Source organism: Aquarana catesbeiana, linkage group LG04, assembly GCF_042186555.1.
Source record: "Aquarana catesbeiana isolate 2022-GZ linkage group LG04, ASM4218655v1, whole genome shotgun sequence".
NCBI classification, from domain to species: domain Eukaryota; kingdom Metazoa; phylum Chordata; class Amphibia; order Anura; family Ranidae; genus Aquarana; species Aquarana catesbeiana.
The window spans coordinates 165,719,206-165,740,652 of NC_133327.1; the positions used below are offsets into that span (position 1 = coordinate 165,719,206).

Below are 21,447 nucleotides of genomic sequence, written 5' to 3' on the forward strand. Positions count from 1 at the left end.
GTGTGCGGCGTATGGTATAAGCACTGACAGGCTGACCCCCCACCCCCCACCACTTCAACCTCTGCAGCAATGCTGGCAGCACTCATATGTCTATTTCCCAAAAAAAAGACTCTGGATATGACACTGAGCACATGCACTCAACTTCTTTGGTCGACCATGGCGAGGTCTGTTCTGAGTGGAACCTGTCCTGTTAAACTGCTGTATGGTCTTGGCGACTGTGCTGCAGCTCAGTTTCAGGGTCTTGGCAGTCTTCTTATAGCCTAGGCCATCTTTATGTAGAGCAACAATTCTTTTTTTCAGATCCTCAGAGAGTTCTTTGCCATGAGGTGCCAAGTTGAACGTCCAATGACAAGTGTGAGAGCGATAACCCCAAATTTAACACACCTGCTCCCCATTCCACACCAAAGACCTTGTAACACTAACGAGTCACATGACATCGGGGAGGGAAAATGGCTAATTGGGCTCAATTTGGACATTTTCACTTAGGGGTGTACTCACTTTTGTTGCCAGCGGTTTAGACATTAATGGCTGTGTGTTGAGCTATTTTGCGGGGACAGAAAATTTACACTGTTATACAAGCTGTACACTCACTACTTTACATTGTAGCAAAGTGTCATTTCTTCAGTGTTGTCACATGAAAAGATATAATAAAATACCTACAAAAAATGTGAGGGGTGTACTCACTTTTGTGAGATACTGTGTGTGTGTGTATATGTGTGTGTGTATATATATTATATTATATTTTGTTAACTGACACTACTCAATTTGGCCTAGGCATCAATGGCCCCTGGTCACAAAAGGGTTAAGTCTTATTCAAATGTGAGCAGTGTAAGTACCTGGATGTGATCTGGCATCAGCCTTTTGTAAACCCTGGACAGCATATATATATTATAACACAAAGTAGCAAGGAAACGTTTTTATATGTATTTGTATATTATAATTATTATTATTTTTTTTTTATTATACACACATAATTAATTCTATCTATCTATCTATCTATCTATCTATCAAACATTGACACATCAAAGCGGCGCTATTCTCAGTCACAAACTATGACTGGTAAGTAAATGTCTCTGTTAGAAATACTAAAAGAAGAATTTCAGCAAAGACACAAAGTAAAACTTGGTATGGAGTCTCCAGCTGGATATAACGAGTATGTGTAGCAGATCTGATGAGTGCACCTTTCATCATCTGTTATGTCACCACGTGGTGCACACACCCCGTTCGAACTCACCAAAACCCAAAAGGTTGATAGGCCTTATATAGCATCCTCATTCGATCACTCAGTTCAACTTTTCCAAATCCTCCAACACCAAGTGTGTCAATGATGTTAAAATCTGTAAGTTTGAGATTGCCAAAGAATGCTGCCTCCGCTTCATATATTTGCCATTAGCGATGATATCAGAGCCTGAGCATGTTCAGATCACCATCCTGGAAAAGCTCTAACCAGGAGCTATATAGCAAAAAAAATGAAAAAACCCAATGGTGATCAAATACCACTAAATAAAAGCTCTGTATGGGGAAATAAAAGATAAAAATGTAATTTGTGTACGTTGTATGACCGCACAATTGCCAGTTAAAGTAGCACAGTAATTTCTCGGCAAAGTATTTAAGGTTGAGATCTTCCCACTTGATGACAAGATGTATTATCTTTGTTGGTCCTTTGGAGGAAGTACATCTTTGTAGTTACAGCGACTCGAGCATTTGTTTTCACTATTCTTCTAATGATGTACTTTACACGATAGTATCTTGTACTTCAATAAAAATGATTGAAATATAAAGTAGCACAGTGCTGAATTGCAAAAATGCCCTGGTCATGAAGGGGGTAAAACCTTCTGGAGCTCACGTGGTTAATGGGCTATTTTTTGTCTTTGACTGGAGTTCCACTTTGTTCTTTTGCTACCGTCTCTGAAAGGCTTGTAAGTACTCACACAGTATTTTATTCTGTAGGTAAGAAAGATGTACTACCCCTGAAATCATCTCATTCATTGGAGTGTGAAGACTATGTTGTGTTTGACAGACCTGTGGAATTGATTGGTGAGGAATGTAAATCCTGCAGCATTGTGATCACTCCAGAATCCACTGGATTGTCCGTAGATCCACTAACAACTTTCCATATCAGCTATTTGCTTTACAGGTAATTGTTATATAGTTACTTTATGGTGTATTTTTTTTTTTTTTCCGCCACAGTTTTACATGGGCAGTCCCAGTAGATAAGATTGCATTGTATATGGCTATCTTTAGTGTATCGAAGTGTTTTACCCTATTTGGGTATTTTATTTTCATGTAACAAAACACTATTGTAAACCAGGCAGAAGAAGCGTTACATGCTTAAGGCAGTTTTATAAAAAGAAAAAAAATTCTGTGTATCTTCCCCCATATAGTCAACAGTGACTGACCCATCAGGATATGTGATTTCCACACGTCTGTTTCCTACCAGGTGTACTGTCAGTGGTACAGTAATTCTCCAGAATAATACAAATAAACCTGTATGCGGCCCTACGGTACCTGAAATGTCACATATTTCCTACATATCCAAGTCAGGAGTTCATATCTTTTATGTGTCCATGCGGAAGGAGCATTGTAATGGATCAACAACAGAAATAAACCAATGGTTTAGTGTAGTGAGACGGACTGTGTTATTTAGATACATTGTTTATCTTACATATATTTGGAATTTTTTGTATATGTAAATACCCCCACCCCCCCTACCCTTAATAAAGCCTTTTTGCATTTTTGTACCATAAGCCGTAGTTGACCATTCCCCTTTTTTGCTTTCTGGGGACTCCCTTGTCTCCTCTTTCTGTTGTTGATATAGTGCCATTGCTTTTAGGGCAGGTATCCCGTCACATATTGACGAATCGGCTGGTACTCTATTTGCTGTTTGCTACTTTGGTGAGTGTGGATTCAAGGACCTTTTACCCCCCATTTTTTGCATTGTAATGGAACCCACCTCAAAAATGCAGCAAGCATGCAACAAACCTAGACACATAGCTGTAAATGCATCTTAAAGCGTAGTTCCACCCAAAAGTGGAACTTCCGCCCATTGTACTCCCACCCCCCCCTCCCACTCCCGTGGGTATTGAAGTCATGGCTGGGGCTCCCTCCTCCCCCTTTCGCCCGGCCAGTAGGAGAGAGGAACAGAGCCTCGTGCATGTGCAGTAGGGTTCCCGGCGTGAAGCCGAAAAGCTACCCCGCCGGGTTCCCTTACTCACAATGCACCTGAAGGCTAATGGAAACATCGGCTGCGGTGCCGACATCGCTGGGCTCCAGGACAGGCAAGTGTCCGATTTATTAAAAGTCAGCAGCTCCTGGCTTTTAATTTTTGCAGCGGTGGGCGGACCTCTGCTTTAAAAGGGTTTATGAATATTGGTTTACATTTGGGACTAAACCCTCCTATAGTTTACAGCCAAAAAGGCTGCCATTGTAGCCTCTGTTTGATCTGCGGTTGCCAAGGTGCTGCACATGTGATCGATTATGATATCGGCCATTTCTTGGCTTGACAGTTTGGTAGAGAGCACAATCAACTGTGACAGTTATCATTCATGGCATGCCTTGAATGTACCTGTTTTGGGAAACAGTTGAATTGATAAGTTTAATTCTGCTTTAAAATAACTGCCTGTGCAGAGAACCCCGTACCTGCAGATGACTAACTCAGAAAACTGAATAAAATCTGAACTGGCAGGACCGTTGGAGGAAAAAACTCTCAAAGGAAAACAAGAAAAATGGTGAGAGGTTATAATCACAAACTTATTGATTATTTTTTTTTTATATATATATATTTTTGGAAGCTAGGGTGTGTTTAAAAAAAAAAAAAAAAAAATATATATATATATATATATATATATATATATATATATATATATATATATATATATATATATATATATATATATATATATATATATATTTTTTTTTTTTTAAAGTATCGCAAATGCACAACGCAGAATTCCCAGACTACAACAATTATATATCATTTACTTTTATACATTTATACATAAAGTGCTGCGCTAATAGAATAAAATAAAGTCTTTAAAGCGGTAGTAAACTCTGTAAGAAGAAAATAAAGAATTTCCACCTGCACGGCAATCTCATAATATGCTGGTATGCCGTTCTTTCTGAGCGAATGCGCCAGTGACATCACCGGCTGCTGCTCGCAAGAATATCTCCTAAACGGTGCATGTTTTAGGAGATATTAATGTTACTTACAGTTAAGCTTTTATTATAAGGGCACCTGTAGGTATAAATAAAATTTCAGGTTTTTTTTTTTTTTTACCACTTCCAAGTGGAGGGAAGAAGCCTTCTGTTTGCAGCAGCCTCCCCTTGGCACCCCCTAACACTTAACTGAGGTCCCTCTAGGTCCAACGATGTTGCAGGAATGTCTCGGCCACCGGGACTCCCCTCGTCATTGGCTGAGACCGCAGCGTGGTGCCATTTGGCTCCTGCTGCTGTCAGTCAGCCAATTAGAATAGAAAGGGGGTGGGGCCGGGCCGCAGCTCCGTGTCTGAGTGGACACGGGGAGCTGTGACTCGGCTTGGGTGCCCCATAGCAAGCTGCTTGCTGTGGGGGCACTCAACAGCAGGGAGGGGCCAGGATCGCAGAAGAGGAGGATCCGGGCTGCTCTGTGGAGGTAAATATAACATGTGTTTGTTATTTAAAAAAAATTAAAAAAAGTTACCTCCACTGTGCAGTTGGTTTTGCACAGTGTGGCCCCGATAATCCTCTTCTGAGGCCCCCCGGCGGCGCTGGTAGCTCCTCCCCGCATCATATAACCCCCCCTGGGAGAAGAGCTCTCCTAAGGGGGTTACCTTGCGGGCGCGCTCCCGAGTCCAGCATTTGCCTTCATAGACGCAGAATGACGGGTTCGACCCCGCCCCCCGGTGCCTGCGTCATTGGATTTGATTGACAGAAGCGGCAGCCAATGGCTGCTCTGCTATCAATCTATCCAATCAAGAGCCGAGAACCCCGGGCAGAGGAGGAGCGCATCTCCGCCGTGGGAAATTCCAGGACTCGGGTGAGTAAGACCGGGGGGGCTGGGGGGCTGGTCACTAGAAGAAGTTTTTTTCATCTTAATGCATAGGATGCATTAAGCGGAAAAAACACGTAGGTTTACAACCCCTTTAAACTTCCATCACTGACTTTACCTATAGGTAAGCCTTATTATAGGCTTACCTATAGGTAATATACTTATCTCCTAATTGGGCACCGTTTAGAAGATATTTACTGTACATGCAACCAGTGACCTCATTGGCGCATGCGCTGTAAAAGAACGGCCACCCATGCCATTCCTTCAGTTCCCTGTGCCGTAAACAGCGGCTCCCACACGCATGCGTGGGAGTGACGTCTTTGTGGCTCTGGCTAGTCACGGACCCGTAAGCAAGACAGGTGAAGATGGAAGCAGCATCCAGCTCTGACATCTCGGCGCGGGACGGCTTCGTTTTAAAGCTGGATTAACACATTGTATGTGGGTTTTCCCGCATCCAATTGGCATCACAGGAGAGTGTGTCTGGCTCTCAATGGAGCCGGTTCGCACATCTCGATGGCGGCCGCGGAGCGCATTGCACAGGAGTCCTGTGCGTCTTTGGCTCAGTTTTAGGTCTAAATTCAGGAAATTATTCGGGCCTGATTTGTGCCTGAAACGGAGAACAGGGGTGCACCGGATCCCCTGCTGTGAGCTGCATCCGCACTAAGTGTGAACCCAGCCTAAGGTAAATTTAACATAATGTGCTTGTATGCGATACATACTACCACATTATGGCTTTTCCTTGCAGGGTAAAGAAAAAAAAAAGCGGTTTACAACTGCTTTAAGTGAAAGAGCTCAAACACAAATCTAGTTCTTGAGTAAAAGACTTGCATGTAAAAGAAAATCTTCCAAAGTGAAAACAGAGCCCCACCCCTTCTTTGGAACCAACGACTATGTGGTAGATCAATCCGTCACCTACTGAAAAAAGCCACCACCAAAGGGAATCAGGTGTACTCTTGCCAAAAAAACAGGGGCCTTCTAATGAAAGAAAGGTCAAACAAAGCTATTTAACATGTAGTCCTCCAAACCCTCCACAAACGTGGGCGGCACTCTAGGAACTCCGGACCATCCTCAATCACCGATTAATGGCCATAAAAGAGATGTACAAACCATGTAGTGTAAAACCCTTTTTTTAAAAGTTTTAGTAAATATAAAAAATGCCACTCGCCGTATTTAAAATAGGATTGCACAATCATAACAAGCTTCCCGGCTGACAAAGATGGCGTTTACTGTCACTTCCAGTTGACGCAATGACGCAAGCCTGTCCCTCTGCCCTACTCGTTTCAACACAAAGAACTTCTTCCGGGGCATTTTTATACAATTGGTAGTAACAGTGTGAGCCTTAAGGATCATTTGAAAGAATATATGTATAACTATTTACAATATTTGATATTTTATTTATTATTCATTACAGTTATTTGGTGCTGACAGTTTATGCATTCCTTTTACATACTGTACATTCGCATAAGTCTCTGTCCTCAGGGAGCTTTTCAGTCTTGGGTCCTCATGTCACATCCATCTTGTATATGTGTGTATATATACATACATACATACATACATTTATTATTATTATTATACAAGATTTATATAGCGCCAACAGTTTACGCAGCACTTTACAATGTATAAGGGGGACAACACAGTTACAGTACAGTTCAATACAAAAGGTACAGGAGGGCCCTGCTTGTAGAGCTTACATTCTAAAGGGAGGGGGTGGTGGTACAAAAGGTAATAGCTGCAAAGAATGATTTTACATACATACATACATACATACATACATACTAGGGTCACTTTGGACAGAAGCCATTTAGACTACCAGCATGTTTTTGGCATGTGGGAGGAAGCTGGAGTAACTGGTCAAAACCCTCAAAAAGCACAAGGAAAGCATGCAGATGCCATGCCGATCATATACTGACCAGGATGGTGATTATAGATCTTGTGACCATTATTTGAACAGTTTGTTGCAGCAAAGATTTTCTACCTTGGGTGTGAAAAGCTGCTGTGTGCAGTGTTTTTCACAACTGTAGGAAGTGTTTTATTTCTGCATTTTATTAGATGCCATAGGTGTTTTATTAGATGACTTTCAGAAAAAGTATACAATATTTTAAAATATTAATGTTTGATATTTTACATAGGAGGTTTGCACCAGATTTTACAGATGGCTTCAGTGTTGAATATACAAGATTGCACTCCTTACAGCTTATGCCTACGTACAAAACAGGTAAATTATATGATGTATTATTAATGTTAATTGGGTTTTCATACAAATTGTTTTGTTGATCAGTTAAATCTACAGTTTAATCTGACTTGATCCAGTGTCCGTTATTTTCTTCGCTGTCTGCTTCTGTTTCACCCGATGTAGCAGCTTGCTGCGTGAACTCTGATCTGTGTTAGAAGATTCCTCGGAGCACTCATATTTGACACGGAGCAGACGTAGAGGGAAGTTAGATATGTGTAAAATCATGTGTAGATCAGTTTGAAAATAATCTCATCACCTAGTGCTAATGTTTTTAAAACACCTTTATGTATAAAGTGTAATTATACATGTACTGTTTCTAGCTTTACGGTGGTTTCACTCTACTGTTCTTTTTCACATAGCAAATCTGAGTCAATCAACTCAATAAAAAGGTTCTCCCTATTAAGCTGATATCTTGGCAGTTGCTAAAATTGAGACAAAATTATTGAACACTGAAGGCTAATCTACAAATATTAATTTTTAATATGATAACAATATGAAAGTGCAAGCTTGTAAATGTTATTAAAGGTAATCCCTGTAATTTTAACAAACTATGTGAAAATACACTATACCTTTCCTCCAAAATCAATTTGTACTGGGGAAATTTGTAGATGACATTGCAACATATCCTTCTACAAAAATGTTAGTTGCCTGGCTCTCATCATAAAAAACAATACTTGGAAAGTATTGAAAGTAACTGGGGTCTGGTAACTAGCATTTGTTGAAGGAGCTCTGCAGTTGCAGCCCCTATATCCCTCTCAGAACAGGCTTTCTTTAAAGTGGTTGTAAAGGGTCAAGGTTTTTTGCTTTAATGCATTTGGCAAGGGGAGGAGCCAGGACCGCCGGCGCGGGGACCCAAAAAGAAGAGGATCGGGGCTACTCTGTGCAAAACCATTGCACAGAGCATGTAAGTATAAAATGTTTGTTTTTTTTTTTTTTTTTTTTTTTAATTTTCTTTAGAATCACTTTAAGACTCCTGCTACACTACTTTACTACAGACAGACCAAACATCCAAAGTAGGCGTACACAATTAATAAGATTGCAATTGTATAGTAGGCATCATAAAGTAGATCATCATACGTATTAGAACTGCACGATTAGTCAAGATCGCGATAACAATTCTTGACGATTAAAGTGTTTCTCGATTTTCTTTCTATGCAAAGAATTCTCTCTGCTCTTCTGAAACCACAGCCATCAAAAGAAAGGAAGGAAAAAAATGGGCAGTCTGCCAAGAATCAAAATATTCTTTATCAGTTGAACTTAAGTATAAACATTGTAACAATTTGTCAATGGAATAGACTTCGTGTGTAAGTGAAAAAAAGTTTAACCACTTAAACACTAATACAACTGATATTTGTTGGTTTCAAGATAAAGATTTTTTTTGGCTAGAAAATTGAGAGAGAGAGATTTTTTTTAATAGACACCCTAGAGAATAAAATGGTGGTTGTTGCAATATTTTATGTCACACTGTATTTGCGCATCGGTCTTTCAAATGCAATTTTTTGGAAAATGAATTAATGATTCATTAATTCATTTTTTTAAAACTAACCAATAAAGTTAACCCCTTTTTTTTTTTTTGTATATAATGTGAAAGATTTTACGTCGCGAGAATCGTGATCTTTTTATTCTAAGCAAAAAAAATGATTCTCATTTTGGCCAGAATCGTGTAACTCTAATACGTATATTGTTATACTGCAGCTCCCCAAAATTACTGCCAGGGTTTCATGAAAACAGAAACATCTGGTTGTGGGTAGAGTAGGCACATCTGTCTCCCATTCACCTTGATCAAGGCTGTGCTCAGTGTCGGGGAGCTCAAGTATCAGGCTTGAATATTGTCATGTGTGTAAGTTTCAAAAAGTTTGTATGTGAATTTACAGTGCGGGTATCCTATGGCAATTTTTTTTATATGGCCATAAAGCAGGTTTATTTTAATGGCTAAAACTTTTTTGGTGATACTTATGGTTAGGGTCACAGGAGTACATTCACTTGTTCTCCTGCCGACAGATAAGCTGACTGATCAGCAGTCAGCAGATTGCTCAGTTCTCAATCAATCTTAGAGCTGGCGGCGAGGGACAGCGATGCTACAGCATGGAGGGGAGTATGTACATTAGTTTTTTGTGTAGCCCGTATTTCTCTATAAAACAGGGCTTCAGGCTCCTTGAGAAAAAAATAGAGTCAGCAGCTATAAATACTGTAGCTGCTGACTTTTAATATTAGGACACTTACCTGTCCACGAATCCAGTGGTGTCTTCAACTGAGCTGATTTTTCAGTCGGCTCTTGGGTGCTGCCGCCACCATCTTGGGTAAGGGAAAACGACAGTAAATCCTTGCGGCCTCACAGCCGGTTCCCTGCTGCGCATGCACAAAGCACGCTGTGCTTTGTGAATGGTCCGGCGGGGGAAGGAGGAATGGGAGGCTGACTTTCTGGATGAGTTTGCTGCGACAAAGTTATCCAGAAGTGGGAGCGGGTACCTAACAAAACCAGGTATTCGCTCCCCTTCCCCCCCCCCTCCCCCCCGCAATGGTGCCAAATGTGGTAACATTGAGGGGGGGCAAATAAGTGGAGCTTCCCCCTTTTGGGTGGATCTCTGCTTTAAGTATAGATGCAGTGTAAAAAGTACACACTATAGAGCGATATTCTTTGTTCATATTTCATGCCTGAGACTTACAACCACTTTAATGCAGAAAATGCATTAAGGTGGTTGTAATGAGTGAAGGCTTTTGCTTTGTATGCATGAAGGTAGAAAACCTTCAGTATTCCTGATCAAGCCATGTGTAGACTTCTCCAGGGTCTCTCTCCTCACTGGCTGAGACACAGCCAATAGCTCTCGCTGCTATCACAGCCAGGGGGGGGGGGGGGGTGACTGAGCCACACCCATAGACACAAAGAGGCGGCTCGGGAGCGAGCACGCATAAGTGATCCCAGAGCACTTTGCAAGGGGGAGAGGCCAGAAGCACCAGCCGGGGACCCGAGAAGAGGATGATCGTGGCTGCCCTGTGCAAAACTATTGCACAGAGCGGGTAAGTATAATGTGTTTATTTTAAGGGAAAAAATTGAACCTTCAACCTAGGTTTACACTGGAGCGATGCAGGAACCAGCGCAATTCCGGTGTCTGTTCCCGCATCGCTGGATGTATATATAATTAGTGTACTTACAAAATTTATCAAATATAATTTACAACCATTGGGACGGAGCAGGCAACCGGCTAGAAGCTTCAGGGGGACCACCTGGTGGTCCCCCTGAAGCTTCTAGCCGGTTGTCTGCTCTGTTCCAATGGCTGTACAATATATTTGATACCCTTTGTAAGTACAATACTTACAGTGGGAGCGGAAAATATTCAGACCCCCTTCAATTTTTCACTCTGTTATATTGCAGCCACTTGCTAAAACCATTTAAGTTCATTTTTTTGCTCATTAATGTACACACAGCTCCCCATATTGACAGAAAAACACAGAACTGTTGACATTTTTGCAGATTTATTAAAAAAGAAAAACTGAAATATCCCATGGTCCTAAGTATTCAGACCCTTTGCTGTGACACTCATATATTTAACTCAGGTGCTGTCCATTTCTTCTGATCATCCTAGAGATGAATCTACACCTTCATTTGAGTCCAGCTGTGTTTGATTATACCGATTGGACTTGATTAGGAAAGCCACACACCTGTCTATATAAGACCTTACAGCTCACAGTGCATGTCAGACCAAATGAAAATCATGAGGACAAAGGAATTGCCTGAAGAGCTCAGAGACAGAATTGTGGCAAGGCACAGATCTGGCCAAGGTTACAAAAAAAATTTTGCTGCATTTAAGGTTCCTAATAGCACAGTGGCCTCCATAATCCTTAATTGGAAGACGTTTGGGACGACCAGAACCCTTTCTTGAGCTGTCCGTCCGGCCAAACTGAGCTATCGGGGGAGAAGAGCCTTGGTGAGAGAGGTAAAGAAGAACCCAAAGATCACTGTGGCTGAGCTCCAGAGATGCAGTCGGGAGATGGGAGAAAGTTGTAGAAAGTCAACCATCAGTGCAGCCCTCCACCAGTCGGGGCTTTATGGCAGAGTGGCCTGACGGAAGCCTCTCCTCAGTGCAAGACACATGAAAGTGCGCATGGAGTTTGCTAAAAAACACCTGAAGGACTCCAAGATGGTGAGAAATAAGATTCTCTGGTCTGATGAGACCAAGATCTTTTTGGCCTTAATTCTAAGCGGTATGTGTGGAGAAAACCAGGCACTGCTCATCACCTGTCCAATACAGTCCCAACAGTGAAGCATGGTGGTGGCAGCATCATGCTGTGGGGGTGTTTTTCAGATGCAGGGACAGGACGACTGTTGCAATAGAGGGAAAGATGAATGCGGCCAAGTACAGGGATATCCTGGACGAAAACCTTCTCCAGAGTGCTCAGGACCTCAGACTGGGCCGAAGGTTTACTTTCCAACAAGACAATGACCCTAAGCACACAGCTAAAATAACAAAGTAGTGGCTTCACAACAACTCCGTGACTGTTCTTGAATGGCCCAGCCAGAGCCCTGACTTAAACCCAATTGAGCATCTCTGGAGAGACCTAAAAATGGCTGTCCACTAATGTTTACCATCCAACCTGACAGAATTGGAGAGGATCTGCAAGGAGGATTGGCAGAGGATCCCCAAATCCAGGTGTGAAAAACTTGTTGCATCTTTCCCAAAAAGACTCATGGCTGTATTAGATCAAAAGGGTGCTTCTACTAAATACTGAGCAAAGGGTCTGAATACTTAGGACCATGTGATATTTCAGTTTTTCTTTTTTAATAAATCTGCAAAAATGTCAACAATTCTGTGTTTTTCTGTCAATATTGGGTGCTGTGTGTACATTAATGAAGAAAAAAATGAACTTGAAATGATTTTAGCAAATGGCTGCAATATAACAGAGTGGAAAATGTAAGGGGGTCTGAATACTTTCCATCCCCACTGTATATGTGTGTGTGTATTTTGCCTGAAATAATCATATAAGCTAGTTTTATATTTTCTTTTTTGTACTCTTACTAGACCTATCCAGCTCCAAAAGAAGCGTTTTGATAAAGCAAAACTAATCGAGCAAATCTTCTGATCCTTTGAGATATAATATCAACATATTTTTAACTGGCTTTATAAATACCTGTTTTATTATTATAGGGTTACACCCTTTCAGGTTACTTTTATATATTATCCCCCTTTGGGGTATTGTTACCTCTAGGCCTCTCTAGGGCCCCGCAGTTTAGTCTACTTTGGGCTGCTAGGTGGTCACCTGAGATATAAATCCTATTTTAGTCACTTTCACTGATTTATGTTCTTTTAAAAATGGTCTGTGTTTTTTCATAAATAAAATTGTAAAACTTTTTAAATATGCCTATAAAGTCCATTGCTTTTTTCTCCATGGGTTTAAACATTCATTAGGGCGTGGCATAGTATACTCCTTTGTACTTTCCACAGTGCTACCCTGTGGTGATAGTCTTCTTCATATTTTGAATCTATACAGAGTGAGCTCCATAATAAAGGCATTTTACTCTGCAGATTTAAAGTGCTAACTAAAGCATTGGCTCTCTGCATAGGGCTTTATATGTAAAATGGCCTCTATATAAACTACATTTCACAAATGTAATAAAGGAAGATATGAACCAGGAGAACAGTTTTTTGCTTTCATGTTTGCGTTTGTAAAGCTCTCGGAAATGAAATATTGTCCCTCATTCATTGGTAATCTTATACTTTGATTTTCTGTACTGGTGCAAAAAAAAGTAACCGCCAAAATGTTTCTTTGTGTTTTTAAAACAGGAAGTCATGTTATCGCAGATGCAATCGGCACCAAAATAGACCTGTTAAGCCTATTTTGTTTCTTCTCCATGCCCCATGCTGGCTACTTGTACAGTTTATTGAACAATATACAGCTGATCTCTGTTTATCAGTACCCAGAGAGGTCCCAGCAGGCTGTCCTCACTCCTCAATTACTGCACGTCATCACAAGGTATTCTACTGTCTATAGAGCATGTAGTAGAATTCTAGAAAGTTTTTAGTTTTATTCTGTTTAAGTTGTGTTTTTTTTTTTTTTTTTTTTTTTGTATTTGTTTACTCTGGGGACTGGAACATCACATAAAAAATGAGTTATGATGCTAAATCACTGCTTTGGCTAATTCATTTGTGTGTGTGTGTGTGTGTAAATTTCAGAACATCAAAGAAGCGAACTAAGATTCTGAAAATGTCAAAACACGCATAAAATTTTATGTACAGTAGTAACTCGAGCAAAAAACATGAATTTAAAAGTATACATTTTATTTATATATAAGATTAAAAATTATTGATTAAATATTTAAAAAGAATATAGATTGTAGTCATATATGTGTATAACAGATCAACTAGTATGGTTACCAAAAACCTCAACCAAAATAAAGTGGTGAAATGAGACATCCGACGTGTTTCAAAAGTGAGGGATTACAGTCTTCTTCAGAGATGCTCATATAATGGGTATAGAGGTATTCAGGTCATTTTATAGTTCCTTCACATGGGCAAGCCAGGAATCGTAAAAACAAGTGATTGTGCTGCCTCAAGTGTTCTCAGACTAGGGTAGAGGGCGCTGTGGTTCGGCCTGCAGGGCCACAAGGGGCATTCAAAGTAAGGTCAGGTATCCACAGAGGGATCAATGCTGTAATACCGTGGACATCATTGCCATGCTACTAAATGTGGCCGTCATCCAATAATAAATGCAGTACTGGATAGAGGGTGGATGGCTGGATTGTGATCATCTAGTATAGACTCACAGGCAGAAGAAGGCTAGTGGAAGCAGATGAGCTGCAAAAATGGCATAGGTTTTTGGTTATCGTACTACTGTTGAGCTATTGATTAGAGAGATAGATATAGAGAAATAGATATAGAGATATATCTACAAGCCATATTCTTTTTAAATATCTAATCATTTTTTAATCTAATATGTAATAAAATTTTATACTTTTTATCTCCTGTTTTTTGGAGTTTATTTTTTCTGACATGTCCATAGTGTCTTCTCTGTTGGAGGGTATTCTTTGATGCTCCTGAAGCCCTGCTATTTTTGTGCCGGGTTCCTTTCCCACTAGTGCAGCTGCAGCCAAACGCACAGCTGTTCACTCTTCTGGCTCAAGAAACTGTCTAGGGGTTGCCTTCTTAACATTTATTGCTGAACAAACTTTGATAGGGCACAGGGAGCTGTTAGATACTCCAGAATACTAAACAGTAATAGGAGGGCATTCTTCACTCTGCAGCTACTTCTTAAAACAGTCCCGTCAACAATAGCTCCGGGAATGGACAGCACTGCCACACCATAACTAATGTTCCGTGCCAGGCAAGCCTTAGCATTAGTGCACCAGACGTTAACCGCAACAATCACCCAGGTCCTGCACTCAGGTCTGTACTCCCAGGTCCTTGGTACTTGGATGCCTCCCTCCAGTGTCATGCAGACATTTCCTCAGTGGACGCTCCAGATCCTAAGTGAAATCTCCTTGGTTTAGCTTTAGAGGTTCTTAGCAAGTAGTCCCCCCAGCTTTAGCATAGTTAGGACCTCGATGAGCTAAGGTAATTTTCAGCTGGGCTGCCTGGGAGAGCAGCAGCCCTCCATACTGAGAACTTCTCCTCCAGGACAAGAATCCCCACTGCTCCAGCCCTAGCCTATTTCTGTGCTCTGTAGCCACCCACTGGGCACACTTCCCCAGGGATTGGCTGAGATCCCATAAATATTCTGACTACTCATTTGGCCTGCTCCACTCCTATGTTCTGGAGTCTTCCAGGAAAGCAGGGAAAAGCAGTCAAGCCTACAGCTTGTGGGTCCACAATCCCATTCAAAGCAATCAACAACTTCTTCACTGATTACAGATTAAAAAGAACTTTAATTTACCTGACAGCCTAGCATCTAAAGAGAGTGCTACATCTTCAAGAGACCTGATGAAGATTTTTAATACATAGCACAGATAATATGCACTATTCTGCCTTTTGTACAGGAATAATTTGCAGTGTTTCACTGTAAGATGCAGTGCGGTAACAGTTCGGGAAGAAGATCCTTATATTGACACGACTATGAAGGTATGTAACTTGTGATTAGCTCTATGATGCTTCGTACCATGGTAGTTTATCTGCTCTGTGGGATGTAGATTTTACCAGCAAACAGTGGCGGCCTGTCCGTTAGGGGTGCCGCTCCTAATCCATGCGCCCGCACCCTAATCTACATGCAGGGCTCCAGACGCATGGATTTAAATGTGTTTTTATTTTTTTTGACGCAGAATAAGAGCCTGAGGCTCTAATTGGCTTAAAAAAAGGGTGGTGTTGGGGCGCAGAGCACTGCGCCCTGAGCCCACCCAGTTGTGTGACAATAGCCACCCCCCCCCCCCCCAAAAAAAAGGAACACCAGCCACCACTGCCAGCAAAATAGTCCTTTGTTTAACATTAGCGTGATTGACTTGCCAAGGACATTGTAGGAACACTGTCCCTTTTAACTTTATTTCATTAGTCTAGCTTTGTGGGTCAGTGTTTTTTTTTTTTTTGTCTGACAGATTTAAAGTAGTATTAAACCCAAAAGCAAATAAGCAAATATTTATTACATTGTATCACCAATTCTTAGATTTAAAGCATGCATTTGTTATTCTTTCCCTTATTTTCACCTGGTGATCTGGCCAGTAAGTCTGTTTTTCAAAAGAACAAGCTCTCTTGCAGATGTAACAGATTTATGAGCCAAACCAATTACCACTGACAGGGGTGCTTACAATGATCAGCATTTATTTATGTAAAACTTTTATCTAAATGTGCTGGTCCATCTTTGTCCTCCCCACAAATTGGCAATGCTGCTGTCCAAAAATGCCCCTGTGCCCCTTGATCCATGTGTATTCCTGGCCAGATCACCAGATGAAATCAGAGGGGAAAAAAAAAGAAAACGAATACAGCCACCACATCTAAGGGTTCAGAAGCTGCAATAAATTACATTCTTGATTTTAGGTTTAATGTCACTTTAAAGTGGAGGAAAAGGCTAGTTCACACCAAAAAATGTCTTCCAGATCCATTTCAGATGCATTTCTGCATGTGTGTTTTTGATGCATTTCGGGATGGGTTCCATATGCTGTTTTTTTTTTTTTTTATGTGTGTAGGTGTGTTCTGGTACAATCTTGCTGCCTTTTAACACATTCAAGTTCAGTTCAATGCAGGAAGAATGCAGCATGTGGTTTGTTTTTGTTTTTTTTTTGTTTTTTTTTGTTTTTCTCTCTCTAGAATTGGAGCGCACTGGAACTGCAAGCACTGATGTGAACTATGCCATTAAAAACCATATAACCTACTTTCTATGCGTTTTGGATGCAAAAAAATAACTATTCTTAAAAATGTTCTCTCTCCCTTCTCCTCCTCCTCCTCCTCCTACCTATCCTGTATACCATGTATAAAAAGATGCACTTACTTACCTATTTTTAATCCTTTTCAGTCTGGTCATGTGATCCTGCATCTTTGTATCCCCTGTATCAGTGAGTGGCTGCTGCAGTGGACAGGAGGGAATGCCAACAATGGCTGGGCCATGGGAGCCTATGGGTGACATCAAGGCTCTGGGAGTTCACAGCCATTGTCAAGCATTCCTTTACACAGGGAAGCCGGAGCTGCAGAGTTATGTGACCAGACGGGATTAAAAAAAAGAGGTAAATATACAGACCTTTTTTTTCAAAGGGTATGCGTAGAATGAAGGGGTGGAAACGTTTTTAAGAATAGTTAGTGCTAGATTTTTCGATCACTTTAAGCCTTTAGTGATAATGATCCTGGTTATAGGACACATCTCAATTGATCTTTTTTTGCTGAGCCCCTCATAGTTTTTCTAGCAAAAATTGTGTTTTATTGACACTTGTTCCCCTGTTCATGTTACCTCTCACTTTGAAAGCTTGCTGTGATCCAGTGACATACTGGATCTTTAGCGCAGGTTAGATCTCAAGCTAGAATCTGACTGGTTATCTCTTTGAATGCGTTTTCTATACTGTATTTCCTTGCGCTGCTCGGCGCTCACGTGACCGGCTGCTGCTCCCTCTCCCGATCGAACAGGTACAGTGAGAGGGGCAGAGAATCATCCGCTGACATCAGTCGGGAGGATGAGAGAGGCGAATGATCACATGAGTGGTGCTAGGAAATACAGTATAGAACGGCATCTTTTTAAATAAAACAGATGCACTAGAGACATTGCATTCGGGAAGGCAGATGAGTGCCTAATAATAGTTATTTCAGCAGGAGGGGAGGGGCAGGCCCTGACACAGAGCTGACAGGCAGGGAGGGGAGGGGGAAGAGGACAGAGGAGAGCTGTGGATGATGGAGGCACATAAACTGACCACGGTGTCAGGGCTCAGCAGCCATGATAAACTGTGGTCAGTTTACAGGGGGAGGGCAGAACCAGGCAGGATCAGCCAGGTATTTAAGATGATACAGGGGGCCAAATTACACAGCACAAGCGTGGTGCTGTATAACATGCTTTAAGGAAACAGGATCATTTTTATTTTATTTTTTTTTAGGTTAACAAACGTTTTAAGTTGAGATATGGCGTACCCAGGACAGCTGTTGGCTATTGCCACAATCTAAAATGTTATAGACCGATTTTTATTTTCAATATATTGTTTTGTAGCAGTGTACTTTGAGGAGAGGTGGTTTAAAATACAGTGCCTTGCAAAAGTATTCACCCCCATTGGCTTTTTACCTATTTTGTTACATTACAGCCTTTAGTTCAATGTTATTTTTTAATCTGAGTTATATGTGATGGATCAGAACACAGTAGTCTAAGTTGGTGACTTAAAATTAGAAAAATACATACATAAAACTATTTTTCAGAAATAAAAAACTGATAATTGGCATGTGCGTATGTATTCACCCCCTTTATTATGAAGGTCATAAAAAGCTCTGGTGCAACCAATTACCTTCAGAAGTCACGTAATTCGTGAAATGATGTCCACCTGTGTGCAATCTAAGTGTCACATGATCTGTGATATATATATATATATATATATATATATATATATATATATATATATATATATATATATATATATATATATATATATATATATATATATATATATATATATATATATATACACCTTTTTGAAAGGCCCCAGAGGCTGCAACACCTAAGCAAGAGGCACCACTAACCAAACACTGCCATGAAGACCTAGGAACTCGCCAAACAAGTAAGGGACAATGTTGTTGAAAAGTACAAGTCAGGGTTAGGTTATAAAAAAATAGCCAAATCTTTGATGATCCCCAGCAGCACCATCAAATTTATCAGAACCAAATAGAACATGGCACAACAGCAAACCTGCCAAGAGACGGCCGCACACCAAAACTCATGGACAGGGCAAGGAGGGCATTAATCAGAGAGGCAGCACAGAGATCTAAAGTAACCCTGGAGGCGCTGCAGAGTTCCACAGCAGAGACTGGAGTATCTGTACATAGAACGACAATAAGCCGCATTCTCCATAGAGTTGGGCTTTATGGCAGAGTGGCCAGAAGAAAGCCATTACTATCAGCAAAAAACAAAATGGCACAATTTTGAGTTTGCGAAAAGGCATGTGGCAGATTCCCAAAATGTATGGAGGAAGGTACTCTGGTCTGATGAGACTAAAATTTAACTTTTTGGCCATCAAAGAAAACGCTATGTCTGCCGCAAACCCAACACATCACATCACCCAAAGAACACCATCCCCACAGTGAAACATGGTGGTGGCAGCATCATGCTGTGGGGATGTTTTTCAGCAGTCGGGAATGGGAAACTGGTCAGAGTTGAGGGAAAGATGGATGGTGCTAAATACAGGGATCTTCTTGAGCAAAACCTGTACCACTCTGCGTGTGATTTGGGGCTAGGACGGAGGTTCACCTTCCAGCAGAACAATGACCCCAAACACACTGCTAAAGCAACACTTGAGTGGTTTAAGGAGAAACATGTAAATGTGTTGGAATGGCCTAGTCAAAGCCCAGACCTCAATCCAATAGAAAATCTGTGGTCAGACTTAAAGATTGCTGTTCACAAGTGCAAACCATCCAACTTGAAGGAGCTGGAGCAGTTTTGCAAGGAGGAATGGGCAAAAATCCAAGTGGTAAGATGTGGCAAGCTCATAGAGACTTATCCAAAGCCACTTGGAGCTGTGATAGCCGCAAAAGGTGGCTCTACAAAGTATTGACTTTAGGAGGGTGAATAGTTATGCACATTTACTTTTTCTGTTATTTTGTCTTATTTGTTTGCTTCACAATAAAAAAAAAAATCTTAAGTTGTGGGCATGTTCTGTAAATTTAAATGATGCCAATCCTCAAACAATCCATGTTCATTTCAGGTTGTGAGGCAACAAAACACAAAAAATGCTAAGGGGGGTGAATACTTTTGCAAGGCACTGTATCTGCATTTCTGTCATCATTCCACAAAGACTGATAATGTAGTCACTGTTGTGTTCCCAGACTTGCCCACCTGTCTCTATGGATGTTTGCACACTAAGAATGCAGCTCTTTATCGGACTGAAAGGCATTCAGCACTTTAACAACTATATAGTTATCTTGACAAAGGCAGATCTTGAAGATGTGCCAGAGAAGGGGAAGAATTCAAAGAGATTATCGTAAGTTTAAAGCTTACTTTTTTTCCATTTATTTATTTTAATAATTGTAGTTTCACAATACAACAACTTTATTAGTCTGTGTGTGTATGTATATGTATAAATCTCTATCTATATATAGATATATATATATATATATATATATATATATATATATATATATATATATATATATATATTATAGCCATTCCTTCATTCCTTTTCCCAGTGTATAATAAGTGTATAATAGGTATCTCAGAATAGGTCATATTAGTACCCTGCAGAGAGACCACTGCTTCTATACAGAGAGCATGGCACAGGCTTTTCTTCTTAGATGGTGGTTGCTTTCTGAAGAAAACAATCTGTAAGGCATCGATAAGGTATAAATGGTTGATCTGATGGCTCATTCAGTTCTGTAAACAATGGCTTAAAGCGGAGCTCCAGGCTCCTTCAGAAAAAAATACTGTAGCTGCTGGCTTTTGGCTTTTACCACGAATTCAGTGGTGTCTTTTACCCAAGCCAATTTTTCAATCAGCTCTCAGATGCTGCCGCTGCCATCTCGACTAAGGGCAACCAGCAGTTGCCTACTGCGAATGCGCTTTGTGAATGGCTCAGCGGCGGGGGCAGGAGGAGGGGGGACGAACGTCTTGCTGAGTTTGCCGCAACAAAGTCAACCAGAAATGGGTGTAGGTTCCTGTCAAAACCAGGTACCCGCCCGCCCCCCGAAAGGTGCCATATGTGGCAGCAGAAGGGGGGGAAGAGGCAAACGAGCAGATCTTGACCTTTTGGATGGCACTCCGCTTTAATGGGGTTGTAAACCTTCAAGGTTTTTCACCTTAGCTTACATGTCTGATAAAGTGCATGCGCGCAAAACATGTAAGCTACGGCAACCTTTTTAGCTTGTGGTCCGCCGCTACACCCAGGGTTCCTGCTTCCGGAATAGCGCTGATGTCATCTTGCGCGCCCGGCTCAAGTGGCTACATTCGGCTTCCCCGGCTCCATCCTCCAGCGGTGGCAGACACACTACATCCTAAATGACTTGGCACAACGCTGTTGGATTACAGAGGAGAGTTCCAGCCATCATTGCAGCTAGCCAGTGTCTCCCTGCTCACACGGTATTCCTCTGGATTCTGACAGTACCTCACCTCACGTCAGAAGCAAGAGGCAGTCCATAACCCCACTTTCTTCCATCAAGACAATACTATTCCCTACACGTTTTGGAATGATCTCTATCCATGTGTGACCGGCGAGCCTCCTGAAAGCATTTAACCCCTTCTCATCCAGACATGGTGGTACTGTTTTTAATTTTAATATAATAGTTACATAGCTATATGCTTTATTATCTGCTGCAGTTTTGTACCAGCACCAACAGCCTTTGTAATTTGCTGGGTAACTGTTTACAGTGCAAAAAAAATTAGTGTCTAGCTCCTGTAGAATTACAGTTCATGTGGAGAATTGAGACTAAGACCCCTTTCAAACTGGAGGAATTTTTTAGGCGCTAAAGGGCTAAAATTAGCGTCTGTAAAGCGCCTCCCCTGCCACCCCAATGTGAAAGCCTGAGTGCTTTCATACTGGGGCGCTGTGCTGGCAGAACATTAAAAGAAAAAAAAAGGCTAGCAGCATCTTTTGGGA

At 41.2% G+C, this 21,447-nt stretch overlaps 1 protein-coding gene across 2 annotated transcripts in view; it reads left to right on the plus strand.

Moving 5' to 3' along the window:
- Positions 1–21,447, plus strand: part of HPS3 (HPS3 biogenesis of lysosomal organelles complex 2 subunit 1) — a 76,096-nt gene that overhangs the window by 12,454 nt on the left and 42,195 nt on the right. For both annotated transcript variants that reach the window (XM_073625915.1, XM_073625914.1), the window contains exons 4-8: positions 1,951–2,137; positions 7,156–7,241; positions 13,040–13,229; positions 15,229–15,310; positions 19,685–19,839. In XM_073625915.1, coding sequence (XP_073482016.1) covers positions 1,951–2,137; positions 7,156–7,241; positions 13,040–13,229; positions 15,229–15,310; positions 19,685–19,839 — 700 coding nt within the window. The remainder of the gene's footprint in view (positions 1–1,950; positions 2,138–7,155; positions 7,242–13,039; positions 13,230–15,228; positions 15,311–19,684; positions 19,840–21,447) is intronic.